The sequence below is a fragment of the Heteronotia binoei genome, chromosome 4 (assembly GCF_032191835.1).
Source record: "Heteronotia binoei isolate CCM8104 ecotype False Entrance Well chromosome 4, APGP_CSIRO_Hbin_v1, whole genome shotgun sequence".
In the NCBI taxonomy this organism is placed as follows: domain Eukaryota; kingdom Metazoa; phylum Chordata; class Lepidosauria; order Squamata; family Gekkonidae; genus Heteronotia; species Heteronotia binoei.
In genome coordinates this window covers 160,196,773-160,220,312 of record NC_083226.1, presented here as the reverse complement: position 1 = coordinate 160,220,312, position 23,540 = coordinate 160,196,773, and the positions used below count along the sequence as shown (strand labels likewise).

The window sequence follows — 23,540 nt, the reverse complement described above, 5'->3', positions numbered from 1 at the left end:
CAATAAAAATTGTTTAGCCTTTAACTTCTTGAATGTTATAGCAAAATCTGATGCTTTAATGTTGACAGTAGTAGTGATGGCCTTCCATTAATGCATTACAGTTGGTGTCTAAAACCCAGTTGTCTTACAGTGCTATCACAAACAGGATTATACCCTTCTAAGTCCATTGGACATTAATTTATGGAAGCCTTTCCCTCCTTGTATTTGCACCAGCTGCTGCTTCATCCCTTTAAGTTACGTCTGTAAAACTCACAGTCTGATCGACCACTTAATTTAAACTAAATTATTAGGGTTTAACCTGAGATGCAGGCTGAAATCTGTAAATGCATTTCCCAGAAGGTCAGTCTCAGTCAATAAGAAAGGGTTTTCTTCAGTGTTAGCAAACACAGAATTGAGCTACTAATTAATCCAGACCTCAGGCTTTGAAACACTGTCTTTGGGAATGCCTCTGTTGGAAATCGATGTAACTGCCACATAAGAGGATGTATTTTGGCATAAAGTGGATTAAATTTACTGGATTTGGGACAGCATAATTAAGATTCCTGTACCCCTTGGAATAAGGGCCGATCCTGAAGCTTGCTAGTGGTTTAAGATACTGATTCGCAGTTTAATTTTAGGGCAAGTTTTATTAGGACAGATTTTCTCACAACATTCTGATATAATTCCGTGCTATAAAATTTGTCTGGTCCATTTAATATTTTGCTTTGTCAATTATCCTTTTAAGATTTGGTTTAGTTGTGTGTTTTTTCTCTCTACTGTGAAACTGAAATGAGATTATCCCTTTAGGACATTTTCTCTTATTGTTTAACCATTGAATTTATACAATGGGATTTGCCACATCGCATTCTCTCCTGCTTGGAAGTTGTCACCATGTAAAAAGGCTCTTTCGCTCGAAGAAGCCTCGCTACAGCAGTACAATATCATAAGCTTCTGCTGTTTATATGTGTATAAAAATAGTAGCTCTGTGTCAAAGTACACTTAAAGCCATTTACTTCCCCAAATCTATGCACCTCTACTCATTTTGTCCAGCAGAACTTGCTGCCATGCAAGCATGCATAGGATCTCAGTTACGATGCAAGTAAAAAATAAGGTTTTGTGTGTGCACATACAGCTTACTAAGCCCATATACTTCAACAGACTTCGAAGAGTGTTTGTTACTCTGCTTTGGAATGGTGCCCTAAGAGACAGTGTGCATGAACCCTGCATATTAGGGATTCTTGCAGCTCATCAATTCCTCCAGTACTAGCTGTTTCCAGCCTGCCAACCACAAGCTTCACCTGGCGATGGCTTTACTCACTTTCCTGAAACATGGGGCAGGTGCCACACTGAGGAGCAGTGATCAAAAGGACCACAAGTAGCCCCTGAGCCACTGAGCTAGTATCACTGACTTGGCCTGTTCTGTAAAATGAAGACAACATTAAATGTGACTGAATCTTCTAGCGCAGGGGTGGCCAAACTGTAGCTCAGGAGCCACATCTGGCTCTTTCACACATACTGTGTGGCTCTCGAAGCCCCCACTGCCCTGTTGGCCGGATTGGAAAAGGCATTTGTCTCTTGAAATCATTTCGCCAAGCCAGGCAGCGGATTGGAGAATGCATTTAAAGCTGCTTTCTTTCCACCACTCCCTCTCTCATCTATTTTTTCCTTCCTTCCTTCCTTCCTTCCTTCCTTCCTTCCTTCCTTCCTTCCTTCCTTCCTTCCTTCCTTCCTTCCTTCCTTCCTTCCTTCCTTCCTTCCTTCCTTGTGACTCTCAAATATCTGACATTTCTTTTATGTGGCTCTTACATTAAGAAAGTTTGGCCACCCCTGTTCTAGCGGGTCTTTCAGTTGTGTGACTCTCTGAGACAGCTGGCACCTTGCATTCCATACCTCATCAAAGCAGGGCTAACCAAGAGAAGTAAGTAGCTTTCTCATTAAACCTAAGCAATGTCACAACTAGATTTTCCTCCTTTATATATAATTGAAGTACTCAAACTTGTAATTTATGTAATCTTCTTATCTCTGTGATAAGAGTTCTTTTCATGTTCACACTTCAGCATTTTGTATGATTACCCTTCTAAAAATATGGGAGACTTAACTTTAAATGTCACACATAATTGAATGGGGGATGAGTTCCGTTAACATCATGCTTAATATTCAGATTGAGGTGGGGGGGGGGGCACTTTCCTTTTTTTTTTTTACAATCAACTTTTTTCTTTCCAGACTGATATGAATATGGCAGGAGAGTCACTTGTTCCATTTTGAATGCGCAAGAGAAGACCTTATCTATATAGTCAATCAAACTGATGGAGAGCCAGTTTGGTGTAGTGGTTAAGTGTGCGGACTCTTATCTGGGAGAACCGGGTTTGATTCCCCACTCCTCCACTGCCACCTGCTGGAATGGCCTTGGGTCAGCCATAGCTCTGGCAGAGGTTGTCCTTGAAAGGGCAGCTGCTGTGAGAGCCCTCTCCAGCCCCACCCACCTCACAGGGTGTTTGTTGGGGGGGAGGAAGGTAAAGGAGATTGTGAGCCGCTCTGAGACTCTTCGGAGTGGAGGGCGGGATATAAATCCAATATCTTCTTCTTCTTCTTCAAACAATGGGTTTTTATTTTCATAGTAATTTAGCAACACTGCCACAAATAATGCCCACGCTCCCCGTCCCAACCTCATTGTTCTCTTATTAACTCAACCTTTCAGGGATGTGGCGTCGGAATCCGACAACAACATCAGACAGATAAACCAAGAAGCGGCCCACCGAAGGTTTCGATCTAGGAGACACATCAGTGAGGATTTGGATCCGGAACCCATGGAGAGCGTAGACGCACCAGAAGTATGTTCCAAAATTAAAGTTTCAGAGAAGATGCGCTCTAAAGGCAAAGTTCAAAAGATACAGTAGTTTTCAAAAACAAAAAAAGCAACAACCTGTTCCCCACTGTAAAGACAATGGCTTTCAGTAATTAATAATGATAATTGGCTCGTAGAAAGCTTAAATAAGGCTTAATCTCATAAAGGTTGACTGACCATCTGTTTATTTACTTAGGGTACAATCCCGTGCATGCTCATCCAGCCTTACTGAACTCAGTAAGGGACTTTCTTCTGAGTAAACCTGCATAGACTTGATTACCATTTCTAATACATTCTGTTCACAGTATTTTTTAAAGCTTGCTTTCTGTCCTCACCTTTCTAGCTCTACCTGAAAGGATGTTTATATGTTATTAGTTGCATGTGTGCACTCATTCAAGTGCTCATGGGAAGGGACACCCCACTGAAAACACCACAGTACAAGAAGACCACATCCATCGTCTCATGCTTACCTGTATACACATATGCTCACATTTCTGATTCATCAAGAAATGCATACCTAGAAGCCCTCTTCTTGTATAGATCTCCTTATTTGGGTTGTAGCTGGTGTCATCACAAATCATTATAATGCATTGACTGTTGGGAAGGAAAGCCATTCATGACTTTGGGGCTACAACAGTAAAGGCCCTGCTCTTTTTGTAGAATTCCTTTTGTACAGTGACCTTTCTAGATTCTGGCTTTTTCATTTCTGACAAATTTCTCTGAGATAGGATTAGACAGCTAGGGGGTTAGCATCTATTTTGGGGGCATCTGAAGATTTAGTTGACTGATAGAAGCGACTACCATCTCATAAGGGCAAATTAAATTGATAACTTCGGGGGAAGTCTAGTAACGGAGGGATGGGGGGGATAGAAAATATCATATGGGTTAGAGATGGTAAGAGTGTAGTTAAATATTGTAACCATATGTTATTAATAAATTGTTAAAACAATAAGGGCAAATTAAATTGAAAAAGGAGGGAGCCTGCCCAATGAGTTCATGGTATGTTTTAGGGCTGTTAAATTGGTTACTGAATGAAAAACAACAAGGAAGAAAGGGAGGGAGGGGAAGGAAAGGAAAGGAAGGAAGGCTACAGTTTGAATAATCAATAAATAACAAGTTACAGAGGCCTGCTAATGATGGAAAGTCCACAACAGCTCCTTGTTCTTGTTGGCCTTAAGAACCTACACTGTGAGACATTGTTCTGAAGTTTCAGAATTACTCTTGTCATAACTGTTATCTCCATTCTAATGACACCCAAACCCAAAAGCTTCACACATTTTCTCTAGCTCTTAAATGCTAAGTAGCCTGCAACAGCTATCTGCCAGCATGTTTCACCCCCTCCGTGTATGTAAGTCCACAGTACAGTGTGTTGAAAGCAAAGCTGATTATCAGATGCTAATTGTGTTGTAAGGGTGTTTTAAAAGTACATGTTGGTTCCCCCCAGTTCGTTCGATAAGCAGCCTTGTTGAAGCACGACACAGCGTTTGGGCATTGTGGGCCAAAGGGCTTCTGGCAGAGAAGGTTGTTTTTTGGCATCGTCTTCATGGTTGCTTTTCTTTTCATCAGCCTTGGGAAACGATTTCAGAAGAAGTGAGCACAGGTGGAGAATCCCTGAGCCTGTCCTTGCCACCTCCTCCTGCTTCACCCATCTCTCGGACCAGTCCTCAGGAGCTGTCAGACGAACTGAGCAGAAGACTTCAGATCACTCCGGATTCGAATGGGGAACAACTCTCTTCCATGATTGTAAGTAACCTCACTATGTGTGGTTAATGCGCACTGCTTTCCTGAAATGCTTAGGGATGCTCGGAAAGTTATATGCTAAAAGGTGAAGGTACTGAGTACTCACTGAGATGTAGTCCTGGAATTTAAGAGAGTCAGTTTGGTGTAGCAGATAAGTGTGCAGACTTTTATCTGGGGGAAACGGGTTTGATTCCCCACTCCTTCACATGCACCTGCTGATGTGACCTTGGGTCAGCCACAAGTTCTCTCAGGGGTGTTCTGCTCAAGAGCGGTTCTGGGAGAGTTCTCTCAGCCCCACCTCCCTCACAGGGTGTCTTTTGTGGGGAGGGGAAGCTGCTCTCCTTTGGTTAGTGAAAGGTGGAATATAAATCCAATCTCTTCTTCTCTTCTTAAGCACAGAACTGAAATATTGTGAATGGATCGCTAAAAATGCTGTTCTCTATACAAAGAACATACGTTTTACCTGAACTTCAGAAGAACAAGATTTGAGTCCAATTGTATCCTAAGGACGAACACAACTTCCAGGGTTTTGAGAGTGGGAAACTCTCTTCGGTGACCCAAGCTTTGTCTCTCAAAAGCCTGGGAATCTTGTTGGTCTCTTAAGGTACTACTGGACTCAAATTTTGATCTTCTTTTAGACCAACATTCTTCCCATCTTAAAACGAACTTCAGAAGATACTGGAATCACCCGTTGGATGTTTTGATGCACAGAACTTCCACCTTATGAATTAATGACCTCCAAAATGTCCTCACGTTAACAGCCTTGCTCAGGTCCTGCAAACTGAGAGCTGTAGCTTCCTTGATTGAGTCAATCCATCCCACACTGGGTCTTCCTCTTTTCCTGCTTCCTTCTGTTTTTCCTAGTGTTATTTTCTTTTCCAGTAACTCTTGTCTCCTCATAAGAGAAGATGGGTTTCTTTATACATGGCAGGGTTGAAGCTTCAGAAATCCTGACCCAAACCTACCACTCCCCTGAGCAAAGCTGGAAACCTTCCTCTGGCCTAAGGAGCCTTTCTGCAACTTGGTTCTTCTCTTGGAGAAAAAAGCAACTGTTGGAGGGAGGCTCTTTAGGCTGGAGGAAGGTTTCCAACTTTGCTGAATGGTAGGATGGGCAACCAGAAAACCTCTCAGGTTATGTGATCCAAATTACTAGACTATATGAAGAACATATGAACATATGAAGCTGCCTTATACTGAATCAGAACCTTGGTCCATCAAGGTCAGTATTGTCTTCTCAGACTGGCAGCGGCTCTCCAGGGTCTCAAGCTGAGGTTTTTCACACCATTTTGCCTGGACCCTTTTTTGGAGATGCCGGGGATTGAACCTGGGACCTTCTGCTTACCAAGCAGATGCTCTACCACTGAGCCACCGTCCCTCCCCTATGGTTCATGTTTAATCAATAACAAAGTCTCGCATAAACAAGGTTCACAGCAGAACAAATGTGTCTTCAAATCCCATGAACAATAGTCCATGCCAGGATTGTTAACCTATAGTTCCAGTTTCAATCACTGCTTTCACCAGGCTTGGGATTTACTAAGAAACACAGAAGTTCATCTGGTACTCTATTATTGAATTTCCAAGGTACCCAGAGGTCTCCACAGTGATTCTATAGCCGGCAAAAAAGCTCAGTCAGGCTGTCGGAAGCTAAGCAGGGTCGGTCAGTATTTGGATGGGAGTCTAGAAATGTCATCCTTCAGGTGGGACCTGGGGACTCCCTGGAATTACAGCACATCTCCAGGCTACAGAGATCAGCCCCCTGGAGAAAGTGGATGCTTTGGAGAATGAACTTTATGGCATTGTACTCCACTGAGGTCCTCCCCAGGCTCCATCCCCCTATCTCTAGGAGTTTCCCAACCTGGCCTAAGATTGGGCCTTTTAAATGCATTCCACACCTGACAGGAAGGAAGCCCAGCTGCATCCATTAGGACTTACCTCTAGGTAAACATTATCAAAATCGTCCTGCATATACATTATATCTCTGAGCCTGCTTCGGCGGGAAGGGCAGGATACAAGTCAAATAAATAAATAAATTTTGTGAATCTTAGTTGCCTGGGAAAGAAACTCGTTCTGTTTGAGATATAATTTGCTGTAAGCTTTCCACATGTAACACTAAAGCAGTTTTTTTCAAAGTGCGTCATTGAGAGAAATATGTAAAACTATACATCAAAAGTGTCCCCCCCCGGTTAGATAGGTATCCAAATGAAAGAGATCTTAGAACTTCGAAGACGTTTTAACTGATTACATTCTCAAATCCTGATTGCAGCTGAGCTCCGGGGGGTTAACTGTGCAAGGGTACAACTAGATAATTTGTGATCAGAACTGAGTAATTAGGAGCGATCTGTCAGCGTTTTCTAAATTCAGCACGTGTTTTGTAGGCCATGATGAATGAAATCAGTGGGGATAACAATACTACTAGACTTTTTTTTTAATTGGGGGAAAACATCATAAACATTGACTGGTACACGGGAAGCGAAGCATATCGCAGCTTAATGGGACTCATTATCTGCTTGCCTTTTGTCGTTCGGAGACAGGGAGCCTAAATAAGGCTTTAAAAAATGTTGAGCAAATGCGCACATGGCGTCGAACGTCAGGTGAAATGCTTCGCTTACTTGAATATCAGTGGATCATACAGCCCTGTTTCAGTGGCCGTTCTCATAGAGAGTTTCTTAAAGGGGGAGCAGGAAATAGCTCCGTGCATAATAACCTTGGACGGGAGTTCTCAGGCTTTTTGAAATGGGGCTCCTTTCTAACAGACTTTACTTTTCATGACCCATTTCTAAATCTTACTGTACTTTTTTAGGATCAACTTACAAAGTAACTAAGAACGTAAGAAGAGCCATGCTGGACCAGACCAGAGGCCCATGTAGTCCAGTATTCTGTTCACACAGTGGCCAGAAACCATCCTCTAGAAAGCCCCCAAGCAGGATGACCGCACTAGCATCTTCCCATCCATGGTCCCCAGCAACAGATACAAAGAGGCGTACCATTCCCCTCCCCAACATAAAACCCAGGAATTTCCCATCAGTTAGAACCACACCGGTTTTGTATTCTATTCCCTCCCCCCATGTTTTCAATTCCTAAATGTATTGTATTACTGAGCCAAGAGACCATCTTTCAGGGCCATCTCACACCCCATGCAGAGGCTGATCAAAATGGGCAATTTTCACAGTGGAGGATGGTAAGCTGTGGGGTGCCGCAGGGCTCAGTACTGGGTCCCATGCTCTTTAACTTGTTCATTAATGATTTGGAGTTGGGAGTAAGCAGTGAAGTGGCTAAGTCTGCAGATGACGCTAAATTGTTCAGGGTGGTGAAAACCAGAGAGGATTGTAAAGCACTCCAAAGGGATCTGTCGAGCTGGGTGAGTGGGCGTCAACATGGCAGATGAGGTTCAGTGTGGCCAAGTGCAAAGTAATGCACATTGGGGCCAAAAATCTTAGCTATAGATACAAGTTGATGGGGTGTGAACTGGCAGAGACTGACCAAGATCTTGGGGTCATGGTAGATAACTCACAGAAAATGTCAAGACAGTGTGCGACTGCAATAAAAAAGGCCAACACCATGGTGGGAATTATTAGGAAGAGAATTGAAAACAAATCAGCCAGTATCATAATGCCCCTGTATAAACTGATGGTGCGGCCTCATTTGGAGTACTGTGTACAATTCTGGTCACCGCACCTCAAAAACGATATCATAGCATTGGAAAAAGTGCAGAAAAGGGCAACTAGAATGATTAAAGGGTTAGAACACTTTCCCTATGAAGAAAGGTTAAAATGCTTGGGGCTCTTTAGCTTGGAGAAACGTCAACTGCATGGGATAGAGAAGGTAGAGAAAGAAGTACTTTTCTCCCCTTCTCACAATACAAGAACTCGTGGGCATTCAATGAAATTGCTGAGCAGTCAGGTTAGAACTGATAAAAGGAAGTACTTCTTCACCCAAAGGGTGATTAACATGTGGAATTCACTGCCCCAGGAGGTGGTGGTGGCTACAACCATAGACAGCTTCAAGAGGGGAATGGATAAGCATATGGAGCAGAGGTCCATCAGTGGCTATTAGCCACAGCTTAGTATTGGAACTCTCTGTTTGGGGCAGTGATGCTCTGTATTCTTGTGCTTGGGGCGGGGGAGCACAGTGGCAGGGCTTCTAGCCCCACTGGTTGACCTCTTGATGGCAGTTGGTTTTTTTGCCCACTGTGTGACACAGAATGTTGGGACTGGATGGGTCATTGGCCTGATCCAAAATGGCTTCTCTCATGTTCTTATCTCTTCCTCTTTCTCCCCCTTGCTGATCCTGTGGCCCACCTGAAAGAGAGTCACAACTTCCTTTTTTGTCCCAACCCACAGTGATCTAGATCTATAAGATGTTTTCATTTACCGTTTCTGGGATTGTTCGGACAGTAGCGAAATACTGGTAGATCAACGTAACACAATCCTTGCATTACCATTGTGGCTGTGTGCGTGTGTGTGCTAAGTGCCTTCACTTCTGACTTAAGGCAACCCATAAACACATTGAGGAGACAGGGCAATAAAATACCTCCTTGATTGTTGTGGCTACTGCCTGAAAAACTGAGCATCCTAATAGAGTCATTTGCACATCCCTCAGAAGTGTAAGCAAGGCAGTGGTAAAAGTGTTCCACGTTTCCTGTTTCTTTCGTGAGTCATGTATTTTATCCCTTAGATGGCATTAATAGCCCCCTCAAAGAGACTTCATAGCTTTTGTTTAACGTTAAGATCTGTCAGAAATAATAATTGCCCCATTAATCGTATTCTGTCAGAGAATGAAACCTCTCTTTTAAAAGTTAAATATTTAAGGCTTTGCTAAAATGTAGTCCCTGCTATCCAACTCCATGGATCTTTGATACAGAGATTTTAAATTAGTTTGCTCATATGTTGTAAACAACCTTTCCAACATATCAGAGAACTTTGCTGGGTTGATCCAGAGCCATTACTCCAACCTAGGCAAGGGTATGGCTTATCGTTCCCCAAATAAAGTTTCCAGCTGTAGGTTGGGAAATACTTGGAGATTTGGGGGGTGGGGCCTGGGGAAGGCAGGGTTTGGGGAGGGGGAAAACCTCAGTAGAATATAATGCCAGAGTCCACCTTCCAAGGCAGCCATTTTCTCCAAGGGAATTGATCATGGCCATCTGGAGTTCAATTCTAATAATAATAAGATACTGGATTTATATTCTACCGTATGCTCTGAATCTCAGATTCTCAGAGCAGTCACAATCTCCATTACCTCCCCCCCCCCCAACAGACACCCTGTGAGGTGAGTGGGGCTGAGAGAGCTCTCACAGCAGCTGCCATTTCAAGGACAGCTCCTACGAGAGCTATGGCTAACCCAAGGCCATTCCAGCAGCTGCAAGTGGAGGAGTGGGCAATCAAACCCGATTCTCCCAGATAAGAGTCTGCGCACTTAACCACTACACCAAACTGGCGGGAGATCTCCAGGTACCACCTGGCAGTTGGCAAGCCTATCCTCAAAGCATGTCTGGAACACATCATCCTGCTTCTCTTGAGCCCATCCCACCTTCTCCCACAAAAGGAGGCCAGAGAGGGAACAGTCAGTTTGTGCAAAATATTTAGAGTATAAGAATCCTTCTGTCCTTCAGGTAATACTAAGATGCTCTCAGTCTGAAAACAAGGCAGACAACCGTTGCTAAAGACAGCCAGTTCACAATACTGGGGGACCTAACAGTCCTGGGCACAAAGCACTTGATCTTGTAGGCTTCAGACAGTGCTTCATTCTGGATACTGCAGGCATGAGCTTTTAGGAAGAGCCCATAACCACCCGAGGCAGGCCTCCTGACTCTCCCCCATCATCTCGAAATCTCCAAAGTTATTTGTTTATTTAGATATTTACACCCTGCTTTGCTCCCCAAAACAGCTTACAACATTGTTCTCCGCGCCTCCATTTTATCTTTGAAACTATAACTTTGTGAGTTAGGTTAGGCTGAGAGAGAGAGAGGTCACCTAGCGTCCACGTCTGAATGGGGAATCTGATTGGGATCTACCAGATCTTACTCCCTCTAACCATCATGCAATGATCCTCTCTAAAGGTCATAAAGGGGACAGATGCTCACACATGTGCTTCCCATGGGAGTTTGAGGGGCAGGGTGGGGGCGCTAAGGTCTGATCACAGTGGGGAAGTGTGGTAAGACTGGATTTCCTGTTTTCATCTGGAAGGAAGAAAGAGGGGGAAGAATACGAAAGATTATCTCCTTCTAGAGATCTACTAGCATGATGCTTTTGTTCTTCTAACATCAAAGAAGACAGGGAAAGGGGTCAGGTGAGCCGCGATGCATGAATTCTGGTCTGCTTCTTAACATTTTGCAGCTGGGTTTTTTTGCAACACGCTTACAATATGAATTCTCATTCAAAATGGCACCTTCCTGATGATGCCTGGGTTTTGGCCACTCTGTGACACAGAGTGTTGGATTGGATGGGCCATTGGCCTGGTCCAACATGGCTTCTGTCATACTCTTATTTAAGGCACACAGTTGGTAAACTTAGCATCTGTTGTAAAAAAAGAGAGAGGATAATGGTGATCTTGAGAAGGGAAAACAGAACCAATCAAAAAAATAATGTCAGGAGAGGACTGGTTTTTCTCTTCTGTAGGGTTTCTAAGAATAGCTTAAAAAACAACCCTGCTGCAATTAACCTTTATCAAAGAAGTGCAGAGTCTGTCTCTGTCTGTCTCTCACTGTCTCTGTCTTTGTGTGTGTGTGTAAAAACATTGCCAAATAGCAGCTAGTTTATGTTGATCCCAGCAAGGGCTTTCAAGTCTAATGAGAAGCAGAGGTGGTTTGCTGTTGCCTTCCTCTGCAGTGTCTTCCTTCTTGGTTTCCTATCCAACTACCGCCCTTGCTTAACTTCCAAGATTTTGCAACACTGGAATATACCATACTACCTTCCCTCCCTAAAGAGAGGTATAAAGTTTGTAAATTATTCCTTTCATCCCACCCTCCAGTAATTCAAACTTAAGTCCTGCGATGGCTAGGAAAGCGAACCAGAGCTGCTCTGCCAGCTCTTGCAGAAGAACACATTGGACTTTGTCCTGCCTTGCTGGAACATGGTGTTATCAAGAAGATATCTTGAAGGCACCATCTGTAGGTTTCTTCATTACAGATATGTAACACTTGCCTGAATGTACTGAAGATGCTGATTGGAAAGGAGGCCATGACTCGGTGAAGAAGACTGAAGATTTATACTCCGCCCTTCTCTCTGAATCAGAGCGGTTTATAATCTCCTTCTTCCCCCACAACAGACACCCTGTGAGGTGGGTGGGGCTGAGAGGGCTCTCACAGAAGCTGCCCTTTCAAGGACAATTCCGGCCATAGCTATGGCTTACCCAAGGCCATTCCAGAAGGTGCAGGTGGAGGAGTGAGGAATCAAACCCGGTTCTCCCAGATAAGAGTCCACACACTTAACCACTACACCAAACTGTCCCTCTACTGATAAGAGCATCTACTTGACATGCATAAGGACCAGGGGTGGAATTCTAGCATGGGCTCCTTTGCATATTAGACCACACACCTTTGATGTAGCCAATCCTCCAAGAGCTTACAAGGCTCTTTTTTGTAAGGTCTTGGAGGACTGGCTACATCAGGGGTGTGTGGCCTAATATACAAGGGAGCTCCTGCTAGAATTCCACCCCTGTAAAGAATCAATCAGTCATCCACAGAAAAGGGTGCACAGAATGGAAACAGAATTTTTCCAGCCAATTTGCCAGGTAGATACTGAGCCACTCTAGCAGAAATCATCTTTCTTTTCCCTAAAGGAAAATGCCATGAAACTGTAATTTTAGAGCAGTCTTACTTGTGAATAAGAGCACGCTTTAAACTCTCCTCCTGGAAACAGTCCCTGGGTGGAAATAACCTCCAAACAGGCCCAGAAAGGCAAGAGAAGAGAAAGAAACAGAGGGATAGAAAGGAAATAATGGTGTGGGGGGGTGTTGTTTGACACAAGTGACAGACCGATTATCTAGTGCCAAACAGAGGTTTCACCATGCATGTAAGACGTTGCTTCTTTTTGATCACAGTAAAGAGCTGGATTCCTTGAGTTCCTGTGGTTACATCACAGAGCAGGGGTGGCCAAACTGTTGCTTGGGAGTCACATGTGACTCTTTCACACATATTGTGTGGCTCTTGAAGCCCCCACTGCCCCGTTGGCTGGCTTGGAGATGCCATTTGTCTTTTTAAATCACTTATCCCAGCCAAGCCAGCTGGCAGCTTGGAGAATATATTTAAAGTTAAAGTTGCTTTCTTGCTACCTCTCCTGCCCCATCTATTTGCTTTCCTCCCTCCCTCTCCTACTTCCTGTCTTGCGGCTCTCAAACATCTGACATTCATGTCTTGCGGCTCTCAGACATCTGGCATTTATTCTGTGTGGCTGTTATGTTAAGCAAGTTTGGCCATCCCTTTCACTGAGGGTATTGTAATTTACATGATGACTTTGGAGAGGTGGCAAATAAATGTTCTAAATAAATAATAGATCCAGATGGACATCTGTGTTGGTCTGAAGCAGGAGAACAGATTTTGAGTCCAGTAGAACCTTAATGACCAACAAAAGTTTATTCAAGATATGAACTTCCATGCATGCGCACGCATACTTCTTCAGACACATAGAAATGGAAGCTAACGTTTCATATATATAGGCAGATGCCTCTGCATAGGTGAACGCCAAGTTAGCATGCAACTGAATGAAGATGTGTAAGGCCTACTTTGAATACGTAATATGAAACAACTATGCTGTGAATGAAGCTCTCCCTTGTAATAACTTAAATATATTGTTCAATGTGTCTCAATAATTGTGTATAATATCATGCATATGTAAATGCCCACATTTTTACAACTAATATACTGTAAATACAATATGTACACACTATATAATATTCATATCATCATGCATTTTATGAGCAAGTTATTGCAGACCCTGTCTGAGGTGCATGTAATTTGGCATCCACACAACAGAACATATGAAGTTACTTTATACTGAATCAGACCCTCAGTCCATCAAAGTCAGTATTGTCTACTCTGACTGGCAGTGACTCCTCAGGGTCTCAAGCTGAGGTTTTTCATGCCTACTTACCTGGACCAGCGATTGAACCTGGGACCTTCTGCTTACCAAGCAGATGCTCTAACACTGAGCCACTGTCCCTCCCTAAACACACACACTCACTTTCTCTCTCTGCTAAACTCATTCAGTTCTTGCATACGTATAGAAGGGCTAAACATCCCCTGTATTTTAGTATATTTCTTTTTGGGACTACTTGTTTGTTTCCTTGAAGTTGATCAAAAAAGGGCATTAATGGTGGAAGTGGCAAGGAAAGCCACGTGCGTGTTTTCCTCAGGCTCGTTTAACCATTTTGAGAAAATGTGGATATCTGAGGGTGAGATATTTGTGACTCCACACTGCTTATGAACCTGAAAACAACAACTTCACGTGTTTCGGCAAGGGGGCGGGGGGAGGAATTCAATGAAGAAAGAATATCCAATATTAAACCTGACATTTTCAGCGGGGAAATTCCTCAAAATGATAAAAAAAAAAAAAATTAATGGGTCGCTATTTTGTTTCCCTCAGCAAAGAGATCCCTCAGCAAGGTTAAGATCTTGCAGCGTAACCGATGCAGTTGCTGAGCAGTCCCTCTTATCGCTGGTAAGTAGAATGCATTTATTTATTTCTCTCCTCTCTTTATTAAAAAAACAAAACCTCTCGTACTATGTCTCAGTTGTTACTTCCATTGCCATGGAGTCAGTGTCACCTTCTCCTGTGGAAATTATTTCAATTACAATTCCAGTCACACACTGACTAGAACCAATGTCCCCCAATCAAAGGCGGGCAGAGAGGACAGATCCTGGAGAGAGGTGGTTCTTGAGGCAGATTGGAGATGTGTGAAACTCCATAATGAATAATGATGACAGCTGTGTAAGGTGGCCAGATGAACACAGATTCAGGCTGGGGGTTTCTCCTGTAGAAGGGGTAATGGGATATATTAGTCCTGTGCAGGGGTAGAATTCTAGCAGGAGCTCCTTTGCATATTAGGCCAAACACCCCTGATGCAGCCAGCTCTCCCAAGAGCTGACAAGGCTCTTTTTTGTAAGCTCTTGGAGGATTGGCTACATCAGGGATGTGTGGCCTAATATGCAAAGGAGCTCCTGCCAGAATTCCACCCCTGGTCCTGTGTATGGTTAAGAGCTACTTAAGAAATGAATGGGGACCCTTGTAAGGGATGCATCAAAGATAGAAGTGAAAGCAAAACTCAAAACAAAAAGTCAGAAATTCCTGAATTAATTTTCCCCCCTACTTCTTTTTACCCCAAGCTGCTAAGACTTGTAGTCACATATTTAGCTGTGATTATAAATGTGTGTAGTCTGTCTGCCATTCATTGGAGCCATTATCAGAAATGATTTAACTGGAAAATTGGAATACCTGCCAGTTTCCCAGATAGGTTTTTAATTCCTGGTTAAGGGTGCTTTGTATTGTTTTGGTTTTGCCTACTAGCAATGTGTTGGTGCTCTTACTGTTCTATGGTGTTGCCTGTTCTAGTCTTGTAATCTGCCATAACCCAGAAAACTATTTTAGGGTTTCCCAACTTGGAACCCGTGAGGCCTTTGCCTGCCAAGCTTTTTAGAAACTGGGAGGAATCTTTTTAAGGGGGAGCTTTCTATCCGCTCCCCTCATTTAAACGAAAGGATTTCTCATGGCTGCAGAACATGGAAGGGAGGTATTGCATTTGGCTCCACCTCCTGTAGTGGCCATTTTAGGGTGGCATTTACGACTCTGTCTCAAAATTACAAAGGTACTCACCCACAGAATTTTTAAAAAAATGGTTGAGGGCAGGCTTTGAATTCAGCAGGAGCTCACAGGAGCACAGCTCCTGAACCTTTCTGACTCCCCCCCACCACCTTGTCCATTGAATAGTATAACAATCCCTGGATTAGGAAAACAGGCAGCCAGCCTGCCACCAGGAGATGTGCCATACCCCCAGCAGCCCTCATTAACCGCTGGAGAAGCCCACACCACCCTTTCTTCACCTTTTATGTGATTTTGGGTGGCTTGCTGGCCTTTTGGCTGGGGGGGGCAACCAAGGAGAGCCCCAGGTGAGCGAGGCCTGCTTGGGCTGGCTGGATTTCTAGCCAGCCCAAGCGGGTCTCACTTGCCTGGGGCTCTCCTTTCTTCGTCAGGTTGCTTTGGGCTTGTGGGTGGTGGCGTATGCAGATAAGTTATGCTAATGAGAGCCACCACCTATTTTTCTACAAAACAACCCCTGGTTGAGGGACACCTAAACATTGCCATTTGCACTACACGTGCTTACCAGGAGTTCATGACCGCATACAGCGGCTGCTGTGTTCCCACCCACAAACAGGCAACTGCTTTTGAAATTTCAGAGTCTTGTGAAGTGTTGTTGTTGTTGTTTAAAAAAACAGATCAGATCATGGCTAATGATGGCATTGCAGCATTCTTTTCTTACTATCACAAAGGGTTGGCTTGCATGAGAACCTAGTAAAATTAGGGATTGCATGATAAAGAATTAATTCTAAACCTTTTATTTTTCCCTGAATGTCAATTACATCGAACTCTGTCAGAATTCAGCAAAACCAAATCAGAAATATTATCTTGGGACTACTGGATATGACCAAACTGCTGTAACAAACTCTCAGTGATTTTTCTTCTGTTACCAACCATGCTCTTATCTTCTTTTTCCCTGCATATGTGTGCACACTGTGTCTCTCTTTTTCCTGATATGCACCATTAATTAATTCCAATGCAATTAACGAATAACAATGAAGACTGACACCTTGCCTTTCAGCCACATTCTTTCCAAGGCTTTTGCACCTGTGAGCAACCAAAGAGAAGCCACTTAGCTCTGAACCTCTGTGCATCTCAGCATCTTCTTTGTATATCATTTCTGCATATTCTGTTCAAAGGGAAAGAATAGGTTTTAATTTAATTTAACAGCTTGGATATTGCCTTTATGTGCCTATCCCAGTATGTGAGGTCTTTGGGCTCAGGTGTGAATTCACAAGCATAATTCTGCTCTGAAATTGTGTGTATCTATCTGGGAAATAAGGTAATAAAATGTATTTGGGATCAGTATTATCATCCAATCATACTGAATTACTGTAAGAGGTAACATGGCCTTGTTATCAGTGATTGAAATCTTCTTTCCTTGGTTGTGAAGTTGACTCAGTGCTTTACCAAAGTGTTAAAAAAATTGCCTTTTGCCTCTTGTGCCAAAGACGTACAACTAATCCACGACTTTCATTCCTGATCACCCCATAACTCTAACATTAATTATTGTTCAACAGCCAAGCGGTCCATCTAGGAGAGCTCGTTCTTCAACAGTCACAGGTGGTGAAGAGTCAACGGTAATAAAGCTTTTATCGAGCCAAAAAATATCCTTCTCTGTCACTCAGATCTCCTGCTTTTTCCTCTTCTCTTGTCTTGTTTTCAGAAAGTGACCTTTTTCTAAGATGAAATATTCCATGCTAGAAACTGTTTGCTTGTGGGGCTGTAGATATGTCATATTTCTCTGCTGTGTCTCTGCTATTTAAAAAAAAAGCCTTTTCTCCCAGCATTTAAGCCACAAATCACGGTTTTGGGGGACCACACATTTCTCTCTTCCCCATCATACCTCCTGCACTTATATGATAAGACCTTGATACCTAGTTTTGGGTGCCTATATGATATTCCTTGTGACAAGAGTCACGGCAGCACTCCCCCATTCGAATTCTGTAGATAGCTTTAAAAACATATAAGATTATTAATTCTCTTAGTTCTCATAATCATAACCTTTATTGGCATAGCAAACTAAATAAAAACAAGACAGAGAGAGAAACCTAGCACATATCTCTCCTTTTGAAAGCCAGATACAGAAAATTCACTGCCATTTCAATAATTACAACATTTTGAGAAGAAAGCAAAGCAAATAAAGGGTCAAATTCTCTTAATAATAATAATAAATTTATTTTGGTATCCCGCCCTCCCCCGCCAAAGGCGGGCTCAGGGCGGCTCACAGACATGGAATTCCATGATTCAAGTAAAACAATGTAAACAACAGTTTTAAATATAATCAATTACATAATACATTATTTAAAATAGATAAAATAGGTGCTATAAAATACTGTAAGTCATAATCATAATATCCACAAGACGGCTAAATGGCTACACGTCAAATTAGTCAGGTTCTGTCTCAAAAGCAAGCTGGAAAAGAAATGTTTTGCAAGCCCTGCGGAATTGGTTCAGGTCCCGCAGGGCTCGTACCATCTCTGGAAGATGATTCCACCATCGAGGGGCCATTACTGAGAAGGCTTGCTCCCTGGTTGTCTTCAATCTAGCCTCTCTTGGCCCAGGGATTGTTAGAAGGTTTTGAGAGCTAGTTCTTGGTTCTTGGGAGCTCCTCAGCTCCTTATGCAAAAAACTCCCCAACTAGTTGAGAACCAGAGGTGGACTTGGGGCCTGCATGGCCTATCTGAATGGCCCAGCCTAACCCAATCTTGTTAGATCTTGGAAACTAAGCAGGATTGGTCCTGGTTAGCATTTGGATGGGAGAGCACCAAGGAAAATCAGGGTCACTATGCAGAGGAAGGCAATGGCAAACCACCTCTAAACATCTGCCTTAAAAACCCTACAGGGTCACCGTAGTTGAACGTGACTTTACAGCGCTTTCTACTACCACCACCACCCTGGAGTACCCCAGGTATTGTTAGGTTAGGTTAACTAAAAACAATAGAAATGTTTAGAAATTTGGGATTTTCAGATTTTATTTGAATCAAAAGATTATACATGCACACTCACTGTTAAATAGTTTGAAGGTAGATATGTTGGGATGAACAGCTAGATTCGTGTCCGGGATCACTTTAGAGACCAACAAGATTTTCAGGGTATGAACTCTAAAGAGTCAGTGCTCCCTTTGTCAGTCTATTAAATAGACTGAAACAGCTTCCAGAACGTGGAGGCCTGCCTTCTTCTTGAGTTAGGATTCTACCCCTAATAACAGCTGAAATTGATCTGCAGACTCTGTCCGAGAAGAATAAATATTCAGGCAGAATGTGTTCCCTGCAGGTCATAATCCATTCCAAAGTGAAGTTAATAGTGCATGCTTTGGCTTTGACTTGTTGGAATGAATGTGTGTAGGTTTCAAGTTCACTTGAAGCCAGCCTTGCAAAGCTCAGGTGGATGTGAATTAAGTCAGAACTAGGGCTTGCGACCTTCAGTTTGGACCCAGAGATCTCCTGGAATTCCAGCTTATATCCGTGCTACAGTTTCCCCGGGGGGTGGGGGGGGATAGCTACTTTGGAGGGTGGGTTCTATTGCATTATATCCTGTCAAGGTCCCTCCACTCTCTGAATCCCACCCTCGCCCCCCAAAAAACCCCAGAAATTTGCCAGACTGAAGTTGGCAAGCCAAGATAGGAAATATCTGGGAACATCAGCTGGAGGACAGCTGAAGTGCATGGGAAAAGGCCAGCAAAGTGGGAAAGCCTACTGGGAATCCCTCATTGCAAGGGGAAAGCACTCAGCAGTGTCCTTTGTCATGATCCTCGCTATGCAAGTGGTTGGAAAAACCTGGGAGAAGCAACAAAGGCAAATATGGGCCTAACTACTTAGCAGAAGTTGAGAGTGACAACTGTACTCCCTGGACTGGAGGGAGCAAGCAAAGGCCCAGCATCTTAAAAAAAGGGGTTGAGTATCCTGTCAGTCTGTTGATTCTCAGGGTCTACCAGCATCTGTAAACTACCCAACACATGCAGTGCTGTTTTTCCTCTAACATCTTCTGAAACTTTCTCACCATGGATCTTTACAGCAACCATGTTGTTGCAGGTTTTAACTTGACAGATTCCAAGTATCCAACAGCTATGTAGGCATGTTACCCGCCCCACCCCACCCGCCTTTCAGATAATCACTAGAAAACACTGTTGTGCATTTTAGGAGTCAAACCTTTAAAGCATTCTCTGAGCACTGCCGATGGTATTTAATATGAAAAATGGGTATGGACTCTGCAAAGGGCAGCAGAGGTCGAAGGATGTTCTGTTCTGTTACTAGGGAAGTCTTTCATTTCCAAAGTGCAATAAGGTTGCCGTTGTGAACTCGGGTGGGGGGTTGCAGCCCTTTTGTTCTATAGTCTACTGCAGTCCATTAACTGGATTTCTGAAGAACCTTCCGTTCATACAGACTTACTTATAATTGGAGGGGAAGGAAGGAGTGAAGACAGAAAGAGCTCATTTCATAGCCATGAAAAATGTGAACCTTAGTGGCTTTCAGTCTTTGCATCCCGTAGATTTTAAAATGCCCTTGTCATTAACAAAAGGTTCCGGTTTTATTTGAATAGCCGACAATGGCTTTGTTTTATTCCTCATCCTTTTCGCTATTTCTGGCTTCCGCTATTATGCAGTAAAGCTGTACCGTTCTCTATGCTGTTCTGATCTGACAGCCAGAATTTCAGACACAAGGGCTCAGTCCAGACAAAATGTGAAATCCTGGTATATTTGAGCTACAGCAAGTCGAAGAAGCCAGTATTTGCCTCACAGGCCAGGGCTTTTTATTTGTAGCAGGATCTCCTTTGCATATTAGGCCACACATTCCTGATATAGCCAGTCCTCCAAGTGCTTGCAGTAGGCCCTGTAAGAAGAGGCCTGAAAGATCTTTGAAGATTGGCTACATCAGGGGTGTGTGGCCTAACATTCAAAGGAGTTCCTGCTACAAAAAAGAAGCCCTGCCGGCAACCATTCAAACCCTGTTTGTTGTGGTCAGTGCTGGTTCCGTTGTCTTTGCTCTGCTCAGATGTCGCTGGAGCTGGGGAACATGCAAGAGGCTTGCTGTGGAACAAGTCAAGATTTAAGCCAGCATGCCCACACTTGTACATCATGTGAAACCCATCAAGACTGTGCTTAATAAATGAACTTCAGACCCTGGTCTCAGATCCTGGTTTGGTAGACCTTAACTAATCTTAGATAATCTATAGTCAGATGGTTCACATAGCTATAGCTAATAAAACGTTGTTAACAACAAGGTGCGGTGTTGAGTTGATACATTGTTAATTTCAAGGTTGTGCTGGCAGTTTCTCTGCTCTGGGGATCCAGTGGACCAAATGCAACTCACTGGCAGTATAATGTACTATAACATGCAGTGGATCCACAATGGAGTTAGACCATTGGACCAATGGACCAATGGAGTTAGCCAATTGGACAGTTTAGACCTGTTGATTCTTCACAAAAGTAACAAAGTTCTCCTTTTGCTGAGGATGGTATTTGCAGGAGCAGGTAGTAGAGATGTAGAGTATGAGGCATTAACTTCCTGGCTAACTTTTGTTTTAGAAATTAATCCAAGCCATTTTAAGATAGGCAGGGATTTTTTTCCTACCAACTTAAGTACGTTACGTCTCTTTCCCCAAAAAAGGTTTTGAGTGTTGATCTTCCAGCCAAAACTTCATGATTTATGGTTTTGCCATTTGTCTTTCGTCTTGCCAGACTGGGGTTTGGATTTTGTAAGGTTGTGATGCAGAAGCTTCCCAGTTACTAAAAAAACATTTTCCCAGTTAGCCTAAAATCGTGTATGGACAAAGAAAGCCAAAGAGCTAGTTTACAATTTTGCCTATTTTCTAGGCAGAATTAATTCAGAGGGATTTCCCTCAAACAGCAAACCGCTGATGGTAACATTTGAGCAAAACACTTCGATGTCTCACACATTTTAATTTTACCTTGAAGTCTGCTAAAATAGTATTTCCCATTAATATTTTAACCTCCTCCATAAATCTGATATTAGTGAAGCTTCTTTTTTTAAAAAAAAAACTTAGATCAGTGAAAATGTCTTCAAGAATAAAATTTTATGATTGCAGTAAAGTTAGATGCCACCGAAGCACATAGCGTGTCTTGGTTTTCAGACTGATTTCATGCAAAGCTGCGTGGCTTGATTTATAAATGTGATTTTGTTTCCCAACCCTCTCTGGCTTCTTCTTCATCTCTTCTGTCTTTAATATGAAGTGAATGTCATTCTCACAACTTACTTTTTTTAATATAACAACTTGATATTTGTTGTCAAGGGCTTTCACAGTTGGAGTTCATTAGTAGTTGTAGATTTTCCAGGCTGTGTGGCCGTGGTCTTGGCATTATGAGACCTGACGTTTCACCAGCAGCTGTGACTGCCATCCTCAGAGGTATAGCCCAGAAAAAATTGACCCAGAGGGAACTCCAGTTTTCTGGGTTATACCTCTGAGGATGCCAGTCAAAGTTTCTGGTGAAACATCTGGTCTCACAGTGCCAAGACCGCTGCCATACAGCCCAGAAAATCTACAACGACTACCTTGATATTTGCTTAGAAGAAAATGTATCTTCTTCAGATTTTGGGTTGGATCCAACCAGATCTTTCTTTTTGTAAAAAGAGGAGGGCCACTTTGGCCCTCCAAAAAGAGTTGTTCTGGGGATCATGAAAACTTCATGGATAAAAGCCACATGGGACAAGGGCTGTCATAAGGAGAGTTGGACTAGACTGAGCTAAAAAGCTGGCTGGATCCAGCCCACTGTTATCAAAGTATCTATTATACTCTGTGTTGTACAGAGGATCATTTATCCTCAAAACTGAGGAATGGGGAATCGTTTCAGGGAGCACAGCAGCCTGCAGTGGGAGCAGAGGAGGTAGATAAGTCCTGTTCGGTTGATGTAAGTGCCTTCAGTTGACAGAAACCCAGCTTTTGATCAAACCCTAACACATTTATTGTCATGGGTACTGACATGGGCTGGAGCCTATTGATGGTGGAACCTTCAGTATTTTCCCCCTAGCACAAAGTCGTACATCTAATCCAGGCATCCTTGCATTGGCAGCAAAACTCAAATATCAGGGTATAGTACCAGTAATTTTTAGCAGCATTGTAATCGTTTTTGGCTCGTGAGCGTTCCAGTTATTTCCAGGTTCACCATGCAAATACTAAAATCTGAATGTCTTGACAATTCCAGGGATGGGCTGCGGCTCAGTGGAAGAGTCTCTGCTTTGCATGCAGAAGGTCCCTGGTTCAGTCCCAATAAAAAAGGATATGGCAATAGGAAATGTGAAAGACCTCTGTCTGAAACCCTGGAGAGCTGCTGCCAGTCTGAGTTGACAACAATGACCTTGATGGACCAGTGATCTGACATGTGTGTTCATGTGTATCCAGTTTCTAACAATGCAACTGAAAGCAGAGTTATACCCTTCTAAGGCCATGGCTAGAAGAGTGTGACTTTCCTTAGAACTTCATTGTAAGTCTGCTGGTTGTAGGCAGATACCTTAGCAATATAGGCAGCATCTAGTGAAAAGATCAATAACCACAGAGGGACTCAACAGAATTTTGGAATGGATAGATTCCCCCACCCCCTCCAATGCCATGGCTTTCCTACAGTGCTTTTCAACAGCAAAGTAGCTGTATGTATATCTATCACACACAGGACTTTTTTTGTAGCAAGAACTCCTTTGCATATTAGGCTACACCCTCCCCTGATGTAGCCATTCCTTCAAGAGCTTACAGTAAGCCCTGTAAGAAGAGCCCTGTTAAGCTCTTGGAGGATTGGCTACATCAGGGGTGTGTGGCCTGATAGGCAAAGGAGTTCCTGCTACCAAAAAGAAAAGAAAAAAGCCCTGATCACGCACATCATTCATAAGCCTTTTTCTACACAGAATCTTCTGCTTTTGTAGGGAAGCTATCATATGTAAAGAATTCTTAAGACATTTGCAGTCTCTGGCTCTGGCACCATTTTCATCTTCCAATGGCCAACAAAAGAAGCCTTGTTCGTAAGAGGACACAAAATGTTCTTGCATTCAAACATCTTTAAACCCTAGTTGTTAAACAACAGCTGTGGCTCAGTGGGAGAGCATCTGCTTAGCATGTTTGGATCCCCAGTTCAGTCCCCAGCATCTCAAGTAAATTAGGACCAAGAGCAGATGATGGGGAGGGAGGACCTCTAACTGAGATCCTGGAGAACTGCTGCCTGTTTGAGTACACAGTTGTGA

At 43.1% G+C, this 23,540-nt stretch overlaps 1 protein-coding gene across 9 annotated transcripts in view; it reads left to right on the top strand.

Annotated features, from left to right (window-relative positions):
• NEDD4L (NEDD4 like E3 ubiquitin protein ligase) overlaps positions 1-23,540 on the top strand; it is a 415,196-nt gene that overhangs the window by 325,225 nt on the left and 66,431 nt on the right. For 5 of the 9 annotated variants that reach the window (XM_060236126.1, XM_060236125.1, XM_060236121.1 and 2 more), the window contains 3 exons: positions 2,678-2,810; positions 4,391-4,567; positions 14,143-14,217. In XM_060236126.1, coding sequence (XP_060092109.1) covers positions 2,678-2,810; positions 4,391-4,567; positions 14,143-14,217 — 385 coding nt within the window. Of the gene's footprint in view, positions 1-2,677; positions 2,811-4,390; positions 4,568-14,142; positions 14,218-16,871; positions 16,932-23,540 lie in introns of all 9 variants that reach the window. The other 4 variants (XM_060236124.1, XM_060236122.1, XM_060236116.1 and 1 more) reach the window with 1 other exon arrangement.